Source organism: Raphanus sativus, chromosome 3 (assembly GCF_000801105.2).
Source record: "Raphanus sativus cultivar WK10039 chromosome 3, ASM80110v3, whole genome shotgun sequence".
Classification (NCBI taxonomy): Eukaryota; Viridiplantae; Streptophyta; class Magnoliopsida; order Brassicales; family Brassicaceae; genus Raphanus; species Raphanus sativus.
The window spans coordinates 24,449,315-24,462,432 of NC_079513.1; the positions used below are offsets into that span (position 1 = coordinate 24,449,315).

Genomic DNA, 13,118 nt, shown 5'->3' on the forward strand with positions numbered 1-13,118 from the left:
TTACATATCAAAGCTTTAAGACGAAGCATTTTCATTTGTGTCTTTTCTTTGAAGCAAACTTGATGACTGCACTAAATCATTCATTTTACCCATTCCATTTCTTATATCGTATTGGACAAACATAAAGACGTCTTTATCAAACACACAGGAAAACAAATACAGAATTACAATTTTATATGTTGAGCACAAGATAAGTCAAAAGGCTCAAAGCTTTCATGATCCAAAATGTAACTTGATTGTTTGGTTTAACTCCAATTGGGGATCAGAACCAGCACTTGGTTTCATCGAGTTTTAAGCCAAAAGTGCTCGTAGCACCTCCGTTGGTACCATAAGGAATGTGCATGCTAGTCTCCTACAGTAAAGATATTACAGTCTTAACCCAAAATTGTTTTGACAACAAACATATATAAATTAAGAAATCTAAAATACTCCAGCGGTCTTTGATACAAAAGAACTCAAAAGGGAAAAAAAGAACTAGAAAAAGGGAGACGAAGTTGTTGAGAAAGGAAAAGAGAAAAAAAAAAAAGAGAGTCAATTTCATTCATTCCAATGTTTTCAAGAGCCTGAAGAGACCAGCTGCTTCTCGAACCCGTGAAAAGTCTATGCAGAAAGCTTGAACCTCTATGAATAGATCCTTCACTGCCAACATTTACCAAAAACAAAAAAAAAAACATTTCATAGAAGATTACATTTCTAAAATCTTCCATTGTCTAGAAAAAAAAGAAATGAGAACAGTTAAAAGAGAGAATCGATACCGTCGATGATGTTGTTACGAATTAAACTCTGCAAGAAGACGCAAACCAGCCGTACAAGCCTATTCTGCATATATTTGTCTTGCTGCTACACATCGAAAACAATATGTCACTATACCCATTATCGAAACAACCAAATACAAGAACTTTACAAAATCCTAAAATAACATATACAGATAAGCACATAATGTCAGAGCACGAGTAGAAGTATTTAACTACACCATAATGCTAATAGCTGCATATATAAACTTTGTTCAAAGCTGCCGAAGTAAAAACAAAATAAAAGCTCTTTTTTTTTTAATACCTTGGCGTTCTCACAAGACGATATGCAATTAGTGATGAACATGCGTATAAATTCCTTGGGAAGCTCAACTGCAGTTGTGAGCCTGTTTACAACTTCCATCGAGTGCAGGCTCATCTCCATACTTACAAGAGCTGTGAAATAGCTGCACCGAGCATTCTCAGATTCCTACTTTCAATTGTATTCTAAGAATGTAAATAGCGGAACTGATAAGGTGATGACTTACTCAACAATCTCAGGGGAATTGATCAACTTGGTGATAATCTCAACTGCAATTTGAGGATTGCGCTCTACTAATTGCTGAGAATAAGAAACTAGATCAAATGATAGAAGTGAAGATACGATAGAAAAGATAACACAACTGCCAAATAGTGGAATCACATACGATAGAAAGATAACACAACTGCCAAATAATGGAATCACATACCGGCAGCTTCCGTGGAGTTATTCCACAGTGATAGACAAGCTTTGGGTCATTTGCCAATGCCGTTGTGATGTCCTGGCCAACAAATGAATAAAACTTGTTGCTTACTTCACTCCCAGATCCAGATTTTAAATTCTATATAGCTATATGGGCAAGGGGGATCAATTATATTATCACTATTTTATCTCCTCATGGTTATTTTCCATAGACTCTTACTGCAATCAGTTCCCTCTTAATATCCTACTGGGAGATGTAAGTTCTTTCATTCAACAAGAAAGGGATAAAGTGATAGCACGACTTCTCTCTCAAAACTACAATGGCTATATTTACAACCTTCAAAAATTATGCATGTGTAGTAACTTTTCAAATGATATGTTTAAGTTTAACTCACTTATCAGCGTTAAATCAATATAAGCAATACTCTCATACTTAGAGCAAACCACTACTTGTATGACTGCGCACATATCAAGAATAAAGAGTAATACATACCTCTTGCTCCGTAGGTGAAAGTGTCACCTTTAAGCCCTTCACAAGCAAGTCTCTAACTGTTGCGCCTCTGCTAGTGTCAGCACACATTTTATCGTCCCATACAAGCTCATTCTTGTTATCAGGATCAATCCAAAGCAACTGTAAGAAGTTGAAGCATTAAGGTCAGCTGGATAATTTTCTAAACAAGTTAAACAGTGAGTTAATCTTAACATTACCTCGCTCTGATGAACTGGGAACCTCGGAGGACATGGACGGATCCACCTAGGAGCCAATCCCCCCATAGTCAAACTTCCCAATATTCCACATACGGCCTCGTTTCTATCACCATATCCAATTTTGGTATTCCCTCCAGGTTGTACATCAAACCTAAAACATTATTTGACTCAAAGATCATCCATAAAATCAACTGAAAACTGGCACGTGATGATATAAAAAGGAAAATGAAGCTGGACAGAAAAGTGGAAAGCTTGCGAGCAACTAATCGGAGTAAAATCTATATAGCAGTTATAAAAATAGCCGGAACTCCCGAACTCATAGGTTACGTACTCTGGAGAGTTGGGATCGCAACCACGAGGAACATCAGGATCATGCAATAGCTTTTTGAGGGCATAGTCTGCAAACATGTGACTAGATGGTCCATCAGCTTTGCTGCCATACTCTCGTTGCAGCTCTCCTAGCTCGGGAAAATCCTGACAGAAACATCAACATACAAAATCACTAACCAGAAAAGTTTCTCCAAATGTTCTCAAAGTAGTGTTAGGCATGATACAGGAACAGTTACGATGAAGATAAGATGTAACTAGTATATAAGATGTAACTAGTATTCATCCGCTCTTACATTAGTTGAAGGATCAAACGATTTGATATAATCAACAGCTGACAGTTTGAGAATCTGCAAGAGAGCACGAATACTTAATCAGAACTCACAGGTCACGGAGAATATACATATCAGAACTTTGAGAGAGTATGAGAAAAGTGATTTCATAACAGCTTTAAGAAATCAATTGTTCTAATTAATCAAGTGCTTATATAATCACTGTTTAGAGAGATTCTCAATAAAACAATTTTTTTTAAAACATGGACATTGTTTGCAACACAAATTCATTGAGTACATAACATGCTTAACAAAAAACAAGAGCACACATTTTGAGTTTACATGAAAAAAAAAAGGAAGGCAAAGAGCTCAAAGAAACAGCTATATATCATCCATACCTCTTTCGCGTTGTTGTAGCTATTCCACTGAAAGAGGTGGAGAATAAAAACTCTCTCATACTTCTCCGCTTGCTCATTACAAGCAGCCTACAAAAAGGCATAGATATTCGTTAATTCTATAATACATATAAAAAAGGGCCAAAAACATGACATCAACTGAACACGCAAACAAATTTGCATTTCTAACATATTAGACGCAAAATGGAAAAAAAAGGCTGCTTACATTTATCATTTCCGATATAAACGGGTTTAAAGAAGGTTTACGGGAAGCGTAACACTGGTGCATGATAGCAAATGCAATTAGACGATCAGCACTCTTGAGTATCATCGGATCCTGCGAAATATTAAAACCAAAATCCCAATTCAATTAGTCCCAATCTGAGAATCGAAAGCGACAATGTAATCGAAGATTCGAACACTCCATATTCAAAGCAAAACCCTAGATTCAAAATCAAATCCCTCTTCGAGTGAAGTAATCCGCCCACCAGAGCCTCGCAACTGTCACAAACAAAATCGAGAACAGAGGAGGACGTGCGTGTGCGTGCGTTTAGGGGCGAGGAGAGAGCACGTGCCTGTAAGAGCATGGAAAGAGCGGAGCAGACGGTGAAGTAACGAGGGCGAGGGAACTTGGAGTTGAATTCGGTGAGAACGTCTTGGATCGGGCGGAGATCCGACTGGAGCAGGGTCCAAACAATCGCCGTCTCTTCCATCTTCAGAATCGTCATCGTTCGTTGTTGTTGATCGAGAGACATTCAGATTCTCTCCCCAATTCTCAATCTCTGTGTGTGTGTGGATATGATTTTTATTTCGAAAGTGCCTTTCGTCTCTCTCTCTCTCAATATGAGTGGAGACTGGCCTTGTACTTCTTCTTTGATTGGAAGGTTTGAACTGGTAAAAAATTTGAACTTTCTTAAAAAACATATTTAAGATTTTTACCAAAAAAAAATAAAAAAAAATCGAACTATTTTTATTTTTATATTTTTTTAAGGTTCTTAGGACTATGGGCTTAAAATTAGGGTTTAGATTAGAGTTTATGACTTTGGGTTTTATTGTATAATCATAATTAATGTAATTTTAAAATTAATTATTGAATGTGTTTGTATGATATGGATACCAAGTCAAAACTAGTAACAGAGCAATAATGTTAATGCTTTTATGAAAAATAATATTAAAGAAATTATTTTATCATTCATGTATCCATGCATGACTGCATGAGGCAGGGGATTTTTAGAGGAATGATTCAGAGGATTGAGAGACTGAAAATGAGCCAGAGCAACTTTCTGAAGGTGCCTTTGGTAATGATAGAAGAAGAAGAATAATTCGACTGAAACTACTATCAGTCCAGGGAAAGGGGAGACAATATCTAGAAGAAGGTCTCTGTGTATGGTTTGGGACAAGAACACAAGATTCTACACGGCCTTGAAGTTTAAAGGGAATTGATTTCTTTGTTTATTTTTTATTATGATTACAAAAATAAAAAAATAGAAGCACTTGATGTAAATATGTTTCTGATTGAATAAAATTTTATATTCATTCAAAAAGAAATGGTAGAGAAGAAAATGGCTGTGATCATGCTAGGGTAGATCCCCCAACTGAAGTTTTATCCGATGATGTAGATGTAAATGATGATAAATCATGTGAAGAAAGCACTTGATGTAAATATGTTTTTTGATTGAATAAAATTTTACATTTATGCAAAAAAAAAAATGGTAGAAGAAGAAACTGGCTGTGATCATGCTAGGGGTAAATGATGATGATAAATCATGTGAAGAAGCTTTGATTCATGTTAATTGTAAGCTGAAGTTGTGAGCTCAAAAACATGGATGAGTATCAATCTATCTGTGTTTCTTTTTTGAGGATCCGTTGGTAGGAGGAAACAATGAGACGAGAGTTCTTTTCACATATCCTTTAATGCAATTTCAAACATCCTCAAATACATTTTATACACGTAGGAGTACATGCAAGTAGAGAAAGAACTCACGCTGATTGATGTATATAACAAATTAATAATCATAAATTAATAATCCTAAAATATATATTTTATAAAGTTTTAAAATAAGTAAAACCTCTCTCAGAACCAATTCCATGGATGTTGAAACTCATCACAACACCAGTTCTTAAAATCTCCATCTTTGCCAATCAACAAACCCAAATCATCAATCTCCAAAAGATTGTCCATCTCCAAATACCCTGCTCCCTCATCCACCTCCGGCCTATGCACCCCTTCTCCCCCGCTGCCACCAGGAACCAGTATACTCTCCTTATTGTTCGACGAGCCACACGATGACACGTCATATTCTTTTTTATTTTGTTGCCCCGCAAGAAACCTAGACCAAACTCCATTTGATGATCCATGATCCGGAGTCATCATCAAGTTCCTCGGTTGCAACTTCGTCGAAAACGTTAAGCCACTCGCATCATTAACAATTTCTTGGTCTTGTGAACTACTTCGTTTAGGTAACAACCAAGAAACATTCGACGCACTTGATGATAAGCATGGATTAGCATTATAATGATGATCATCTTCTTGTGGAATGCTAAAACTCCCCGACCACGAACCGCGTGAACCATTTGACGGGCCGAGGCCAAGGTCCAGCCCACGAACCGTATCGAGTTTGAAAGACCAAGAAGACGACCCTTGGCTAGAAAAAGACATGTTCCTATTTACTTCTTGTTTTTGTTGGTGCAACAAGTTGAGTTTGGCCTCGTGTCCGTAAAGTTTCTTAGCGGCTTCATCGTAGGCCATGGCAGCTTCGACTGAGGTATTGAAAGTGCCGAGCCAGAGGCGGGTGCCACGGTTAGGCTCACGGATCTCAGCGACCCATTTACCCCAAGTCCGTTGCCTAACTCCACGGAAAGTGCATGCGGCGTTCTCCGGACCGCCTTTACCTTTCATACAACCTTTTCTAGATCTTCCCATGTTCCGTTTCTTGGACAGAGGTTGCTCTTCTTCCATGGTCTGTTTTTTTTTAGAGTGGTATGTAAACTAATTAAATTTGTAATGAGTATAAATACTGTAAGTGAAACCTGAAGCGTACGTTTATATATACTCATAGACAGTATACGTATTCTTACGTGGCATTTGTATGAATGTCTACGTGTTTATATGTATACTGAGGAATCTCGTTTTGTTTATTCAAATTTTCAAATGGCTCTGTGTTACACGAAAGCGACCCCGACCACTGTTTTAATGATGAGACAAGCCTTATATGATTAAAACGTGTTTTTAAAACCTTTTCAACAGATGAATTTTAGACTTTTTCAATACACACTTAAATTCCGATCTTATATATAATGTAGTAGTATAAATGTATAATTCACTATAGGCCAACAAACTATATATATTATATATAGTATAATTTACCTGACGTTCTCGCTTCCAACATTTCTCATGATTCTTATTCATGTTAATTGTTAAGTTTCAATGTATAAATTAACAGTTATTTACAGTGAGTATAGAGTAATAAGAATATACATTGTTATAGTATTATAATTAACTATACTGTATTATGTTTTATTTGATATACCTTTTGGTTAATTTTTACTTTTTGATTACAAGTCAATCTAGAAGTCCTGAACATATAAGCAGACTATTAATAACTAGAGTTTATGCTGACTAATACATGCAGGTTTATTTGGGTCTATGAACTTTTAACATTTATTACTTCTTTAACTTATGTGACATTCATATCTATCCTACATTAATAACTAGAGTTTATACTGACTAATACAGGTTTATTTGGCTCTATAAACTTTTAACATTTATTACGTCTTTAACATTTATTAACTTATTCGACATTCATATCGATCCTTCTTTCTTTTGTATTCCCGTACTGCGTACGATTGTATGATTTTCGTTTTCTGGTTTTCTTAGGTGATAAGTTTCACCGGTTTTGTTTCTGGATAGGTATAACAATTTAGATAAAATAACAAAAAGCAGGGACAAAATAATATACTATAAAGTCTACGTACCTGCGAAAATGGAATATGTCATACTTTGCCGCACGTGTCGAGATGAAGGATGGTCTGGCAAGCGACTTAGAACACATGGCTTAACCATTCGTTAGGTGCTTCAGCTCGAAGTACCTATATTTATACCATACTTATTTAAATCCTCTATTCATAATTTTCATATTAAATAAAAGGTCCTTGTAAATTTAGCACAAATCAGCTAGCCATCGGCTATTCTTAAAATGCATGAGGAAGAAATGTGAAGTTAACGGGGTAAAAGAACAAGTGTAAGATAGTTAGAGCCTAAGACGTGGTAAGTGTGGGGATGGGTGTCACTCCTACATAGTTGAAGATGCGACACTTGTTTTCTTCTGCTCCCCTACTTCTTGGAACTGATAAACTCGTATGGAAACAAGTACCTTAAAACCCAGAAATATATATAGGGTTTGGGACCACATTGATTGCTTATGTTTCCAAAATATATATTTCCCTCAAAATATTCTATCAGAACAAGATATTGATTGACATATAAAAGAAACAGAGCTTATAAAACTTACGTGAATACACTAGGTCTAACTCAAACCAAAATCAATCTAACTTGGAATCAGATTTAGTTCTACCGATCTAAACCAAAGCTAACTAATTCCATTAAAAACAAAATAAATGTATCGTGAACAAACACGAATTAACCTTAAAAACAAAAAAGCAAAAAAACCATTTAGAAATTTTATTATTATTTTAATAAACAATCTTATAATTCTTAGATCCATATTCATAACAGTCTCAAAAATTCAGTTTTATTTTCTTTGATAAAAATATCTTTTTACAATAAAAAAGCTTATCGTATCGTAAAGGTTTTCGAACTCCGCATCCCTCATATATCAAATTTTATGGTGAGTTTATATTTTTGCATCTACGACGTCTATATTTACTACATCCGATCTAAATAAATACTAGACTTTTAGTGGTGCACAGAAATTTAAGATACATTAAAATGTAACAAAATGTCTAGAGCCATCACTTTGAGAATATGCACATATACATAAACCAATCAGTTTGTTCTGGAACTAATAGTTGTGAAAACATGTCTCGAAATACAGTTTTAATAAGGAGTCTAAATAATCAGAATATCTACAAAATTGTTGCCTTAACTAATGAAGTGATACTATGCATAAATTATGCAAGTTTTTGATTAAATTAATCTTACATTCATTTTAAAAAAATTAGTACATGTTTGATTGAAAGTGTAATTTACGTGTATTTCATTTTGACTGGAAAATCTTTAATTAGTGCTTTTGAAAAAGATGTACATAGTTTCGCGTTGAATAGCTGAAAAAGGGTCGAATCTGTAAATATTTTCAAGTATATGTAGTGATAATTGAAAATTAATCTATGTATGTGTGGGAGATTTAATACACGTTGGAAATTAATCCGAAGACTTGGAAGATTAGTCATCAAATCGTCGATGCTTAGATTCAGTGATTAAGTGCCATGCCCATCATCACTCATCAGCCACTAGCATAAAGAGAAAGCCCCACGTCGAGTTTCCCCTTTCCACATTAAGTAATTATGTCTCGATGGCTACTTTTCATATCAACCCACAAAAGTAAATACAAGTTGGTCTTGAATCTTTCTTTTTTAATTTAAAAGGTTCTCCATTTGCTAGCCTATTTGCTCTATGGTGTGATTGTAGCTAAAGTTATATTATAAAATATGATAGAAAACTCTACGTGGTTATCATTGCAAACCATAGTAAGACCAAATACAGTTAACTAACTTAGCCGTTGTCCGGACGACCTCGACTTTGACCCAAGCTTTGGTCTGAGTTTCTGACACCGAAAGAGACTTTAATAAAACACTTTGAAAGAAGTTTCTTTGGCAGCCTCCGTCGTGCATGTGGGACTTTACTATGTTACAAGAAGATACCAAAGACTGTTATAAATTATAATAAGTCATAGAAAGATATGGGAGTCTAAAAAGGGACAAACCTTGCTATATATATCTCATAAGCGAGAGGCTAATGGAGACAAATTAATAATGGCTCCTTCACTCATTCTTGTTCCTCTCGTTTTCATACAGATCTTTCTCGGTTCGGTTTCCGCCATTTCACCACCCAAAACCGATACACTGAAACCGGGACAGCAGCTCAGAGACTGGGAGCAGCTGATCTCTGCCCGAAAAGTCTTCACTCTCGGGTTCTTTACACCTACAGAATCATCCACCTTCTCACTTGGTTCGGCTGGTCTTAGGTATATTGGTATCTGGTCTCAACATGGTCTAAGTAATCCAGTTTGGGTAGGTAACCCAACCGAGTCAGTGTTCGATTCATCCGGTTCTCTATCCATTGATACCAATGGTGTTCTCAAGATCACAAGCGCAAATGCTTCTCCAATCACGGTGGTGAGACCACATCTTTCCTTAGCCGGTAACGTCTCCGCCACGTTACTCGATTCTGGAAACTTTGTGATCCGAGAGACAGGACGAGGAGGAGGCCCGGGTCGGGTTCTATGGCAGAGCTTTGACCATCCCGGAAGCATACTACTACCCGGGATGAAGATTGGGTTTAACCTAAAAACCAAGAAAGAAGTTTCGATTACTTCCTGGACAAGTAACAAAGTCCCAACCCCAGGAGCATTCAGACTAGGACTAGACCCATCAGGAGCTAACCAGCTACTCGTCTGGCGCCACGGTGAAATCTACTGGTCAAGCGGAAAATTGTCAAACAACGGAAGCTCTCAGCTAAACTTAGAGCTATCCAGTAGCTACATTGATTATGAATTCACCTTCCATTCAGACAAGCACATGAAGTACTTCAGTTACTCAGTCAAGAAAACTAACGGTTCGGTCTTTTCCAGCTGGCTCTTGGATACTCTAGGCCAAATTACTGTCACCAACAGTCTCGAGAGCAAGACAAGCATCCGGGGGTCTTCTGAAAGCAGTGGACCTTGCAGGACGGATTCGAAGAACAGCTCAGCTATCTGCATCGCAGAGAAGCCAACGGCGTGTAGGAAAGGGTCAGAGTATTTCGAACCGCGAAGGGGATTCATGATGGACAATGCTTATTATGGTGTTGGTTTGAGCTCTGGCATAAGTGACTGTCACGGAAGCTGCTGGAGAAACTGTTCTTGCGTAGCTTTTGAGAGATCTTCTGGAGGACGATGCCAATATTGGGGTAAAGGGTCAACGTTTGTCCCTTATGATACCTTCAATGTTAATCTGGAGCTAATAGTGTATGTTCTAGATTCTGCAAAGTGATGTGTGGTTGGTTGTTAAGATCAATTATGTAACCACAGTAATATCAATAAATGGCTTTAACTTATCAAGAAACTATGGTATTAGTGATCTGTACAAATGTGAGCAAAGAGAGGAGACAGTGGGACATAATGATAAAGAAAGAACAAAGCTACAAAACTATATAACAATCTTAAGACAACTACAAAAACTCAAATCATATACTCTGTTGTGTCTGAAAGTTACAATGGTGCCTGCTTTTTTTTTTTTGTGTGGTGTCAGCAGAGGAAACATATGGACTTTGATCTCGATGTTTCACGACGGTCTTCTAAACCTTTCAAGAACCATCTGATGGCGAGGTGCTCTGAAGCATAAGTCATGAAGGCAGCCAAAACTATGGCTACACCCACCATTAGACCCAACCTGCTCAAATATGTAAACAAAGGGATCAAACAAGTGTGTGAACAGTTGCAAGAACCACTCCCAGCAAGTTTATTATGAACATTTTTACCTCAGGAATAAAGCGGTGATCCCTAATATATAAGGCAAAGAAACTGCAGCAATAGCCAGAAACACCATCCCTAATCCATAATACAATGTAGTAACGTCACAAGGCACACCTCCTCGCTGATGACCTGTTGAGACCAATAACAAAAGCGGTGGAAATCAATCAACATTGTAGAGAATGGTACGAATGTCTAGGCTTATCATTTTCTTCTCATTGCCATACCTTTTCCAGAATCATCCAAGGACGATGATTCTGTTTGAATTGCTATTTTCTTTCCATGTTGATGCACCAGAAGCAAGAAGCAACCAAACAAAAGAAAGAAGATTGTGAAAGTCCATTCGTATACCAAGATCAAGCCAGTCCATGGCATGATCTGCCTCGGCACGATCAGAAAGGAAACTCCAACGGATATCAGAAGGGCGGTGAAACAAACTACAACTGATACCGCGCCTAAGTGTTGAGGAACCTTGGACTGGAGCTAATACACAGAAAGCAATACAATATGTTCAAATGAGAAACAAACTTTTCTATAAAAATATTTTAAGACAACGATTCGATGATGAAACTCACTTGATAGCTAGAATTCAAGGTCGAAAATGTAGAAACGCCGCTATAACCAAGTGTTCCATTAGATCTAATTTTGTAGTAAATATATCTAATCTGATTGCACAATGAACCCTCACGACCCTGAAAGAGAAAAAAGGGGAAAATGAATTTGTAATCCAAATGTACAGAGGTGAAGGCAACAACAACAAACAGTCTTAAACCTGAATAGATCGGTAAATGCAGAACAAAAGCGCACAAAGAGGCAACATGAAGAGGAGCTTGACAACGAGTTCATCTTTTTGGTTTTTGCCACCTCCAGTTCCAGGAAGAGTTTCCTCAAGAGTTACCCTAATGCTCTGAAAACATTTACGGTAACATCAGACTTAATGCAAATTAGTTTAGTACAAAGAGACCTCAAAACATAAAGGAAAAGAAAAAAGACATACATGCCAGGCATCAACAGGCTTCACAAGCCACGCTGTCCACCAATCCCAAGGCTTGAGAGGGCCTAGAGTGTAGTGAATAACATGAAGTTTACTGTCATCAACCATCCACTGCAAAAAAAAAAAAAAACAATCCGAAATTAACCAGACATACTCCAAAAACACACACATCAATTAAGCCATTATATAATTAGATAACCGAGAAAGAGACAAAAGATACCTTATTAGCAAGCATATAAAGACCAACATCCGCATTATACAACGTCGAAAGCCTCTCCATATCAGGAACTGGTCTAGCTTTCAACGCTTCAGGGGTTAAACTAGGATCGAAAACACGAGCATTTGGGAAATCTGGATAGTAAGAATTCAAGAACCCTTGGTCTCCTCCGGTATACGAAGACAGAGTCTTCACTTTACGCATCATGTCATCGAAAAGAGCTTGGGATGGTTCAACAACCATGACACCAGAGTTCAACCTCTCGGAGTGCTTCAAGTTCGCGCAAAACTTGGAGCACTTGAACAGATCATCGATGTTCTTTACCACAATAGTATCCGCATCAAGATACACAACTACACAAAAAGTTCAAAGATTTAAAGTTCTCAAACAAGAATCCAAATAAAGAAAGACAAAAAGACTTTACCTTTCTTGTAATCTGTCATGTTGAAGATCTTGAGCTTTGTGTAAACACCCCAGAACCTTGTCGGATGAACTTGGTTCGGGTTCGCTAGTAAACTGATCTTCTCTACTTTCCATCCATCAGCCTGTAGTATCAAAAAACCAACAAAGTAAACATCTTTGTAATGAAAAAAGAGAGGATTTTTAAGCTCAAAACCTTTAGAAGCTTCTTAGAGTAATCTGAGACGCCATCAGAGACCAAAGCGACCATGTCTTTGTCTGATCCAGTGTCTCGAATCGATTTGCCTAATACCCTAACTCCTAATAAGAACTCATCGCCGTATAAGAGTGTCACGTAAGCTTCCTCCTTGCTCGATTCAGATCCAAACGAACCGTTGGAAAGGAGCAAGATTGAGAACAGGAGAAGACAGAGACTCGCCTTTTGTTCTCTCACCATAACGATCACTCGAGTCGGATCTAACTTTGGATGAACCAAGATCGTAATTTAAGGAAAGTTCACGTTTGAAAAGACAGAATTTTGAAACTTCTTCTTCGTTGTTATATGTCTGTTCCTTCTTTGCTATTCTGTCTGTGTCTCCTTTCACCGCCGTCGTTTTAGAAACCGGTAAAGTTTTTATCCCCTAC

General features: G+C 37.2%; 4 protein-coding genes across 7 annotated transcripts; 1 reads left to right on the plus strand and 3 right to left on the minus strand.

The window, feature by feature from the left end:
- Positions 1–356: 356 nt before the first annotated feature.
- Positions 357–4,021, minus strand: LOC108844367 (uncharacterized). Of its 4 annotated transcripts, none has more exons than XM_057005248.1 (12): positions 3,751–4,021; positions 3,402–3,512; positions 3,179–3,265; positions 2,805–2,858; positions 2,513–2,655; positions 2,182–2,332; positions 1,967–2,104; positions 1,481–1,552; positions 1,280–1,353; positions 1,057–1,198; positions 756–840; positions 357–639 (listed from the first exon to the last, which is right to left on the minus strand). In XM_057005248.1, the coding sequence occupies exons 1-12, from the start codon at positions 3,928–3,930 to the stop codon at positions 542–544; spliced, it is 1,335 nt and encodes a 444-aa protein (XP_056861228.1). In that variant the 5' UTR covers positions 3,931–4,021; the 3' UTR covers positions 357–541. The 4 variants fall into 4 exon arrangements, 2 of the variants coding, with proteins under 2 accessions (XP_056861228.1, XP_056861229.1); XM_057005249.1 differs by having other exon boundaries at positions 756–837; positions 3,751–4,019; XR_008943426.1 differs by lacking the exon at positions 357–639 and having other exon boundaries at positions 1,057–1,187; positions 3,751–4,020.
- A 961-nt stretch (positions 4,022–4,982) lies between these two features.
- On the minus strand, positions 4,983–6,203 carry LOC108846899 (dehydration-responsive element-binding protein 2G-like). The gene has a single exon (XM_018620083.2). The coding sequence runs from the start codon at positions 6,132–6,134 to the stop codon at positions 5,250–5,252; it is 885 nt and encodes a 294-aa protein (XP_018475585.1). The 5' UTR covers positions 6,135–6,203; the 3' UTR covers positions 4,983–5,249.
- Positions 6,204–9,131: 2,928 nt separating this feature from the next.
- On the plus strand, positions 9,132–10,448 carry LOC130509375 (G-type lectin S-receptor-like serine/threonine-protein kinase CES101). The gene has a single exon (XM_057005253.1). It carries the CDS (start codon positions 9,167–9,169, stop codon positions 10,382–10,384), a length of 1,218 nt encoding a protein of 405 aa, XP_056861233.1. The 5' UTR covers positions 9,132–9,166; the 3' UTR covers positions 10,385–10,448.
- On the minus strand, positions 10,428–13,072 carry LOC130509374 (inositol phosphorylceramide glucuronosyltransferase 1). The gene is made up of 9 exons (XM_057005252.1): positions 12,691–13,072; positions 12,499–12,619; positions 12,078–12,427; positions 11,861–11,968; positions 11,636–11,770; positions 11,439–11,555; positions 11,091–11,346; positions 10,872–10,995; positions 10,428–10,783 (listed from the first exon to the last, which is right to left on the minus strand). Exons 1-9 carry the CDS (start codon positions 12,928–12,930, stop codon positions 10,639–10,641), a joined length of 1,596 nt encoding a protein of 531 aa, XP_056861232.1. The 5' UTR covers positions 12,931–13,072; the 3' UTR covers positions 10,428–10,638.
- Between the last annotated feature and the right edge of the window lie 46 nt (positions 13,073–13,118).

Bases quoted from the DNA above. Each gene is read 5' to 3' on its own strand.
- LOC108844367 (XM_057005248.1), bottom strand. From the start codon at position 3,930: ATGTCTCTCGATCAACAACAACGAACGATGACGATTCTGAAGATGGAA. The intron at 2,105-2,181 runs GTAATGTTAAGA...AACTTCTTACAG, and splicing joins TCCCAGTTCATCAGAGCGAG to TTGCTTTGGATTGATCCTGA. The intron at 841-1,056 runs GTATTAAAAAAA...TTCGATGTGTAG, and splicing joins CGTCTTGTGAGAACGCCAAG to CAGCAAGACAAATATATGCA.
- LOC108846899 (XM_018620083.2), bottom strand. From the start codon at position 6,134: ATGGAAGAAGAGCAACCTCTGTCCAAGAAACGGAACATGGGAAGATCT.
- LOC130509375 (XM_057005253.1), top strand. From the start codon at position 9,167: ATGGCTCCTTCACTCATTCTTGTTCCTCTCGTTTTCATACAGATCTTT.
- LOC130509374 (XM_057005252.1), bottom strand. From the start codon at position 12,930: ATGGTGAGAGAACAAAAGGCGAGTCTCTGTCTTCTCCTGTTCTCAATC. The intron at 12,620-12,690 runs GTTTTGAGCTTA...TTGATACTACAG, and splicing joins ACTCTAAGAAGCTTCTAAAG to GCTGATGGATGGAAAGTAGA. The intron at 10,784-10,871 runs GTAAAAATGTTC...ATATTTGAGCAG, and splicing joins ATCACCGCTTTATTCCTGAG to GTTGGGTCTAATGGTGGGTG.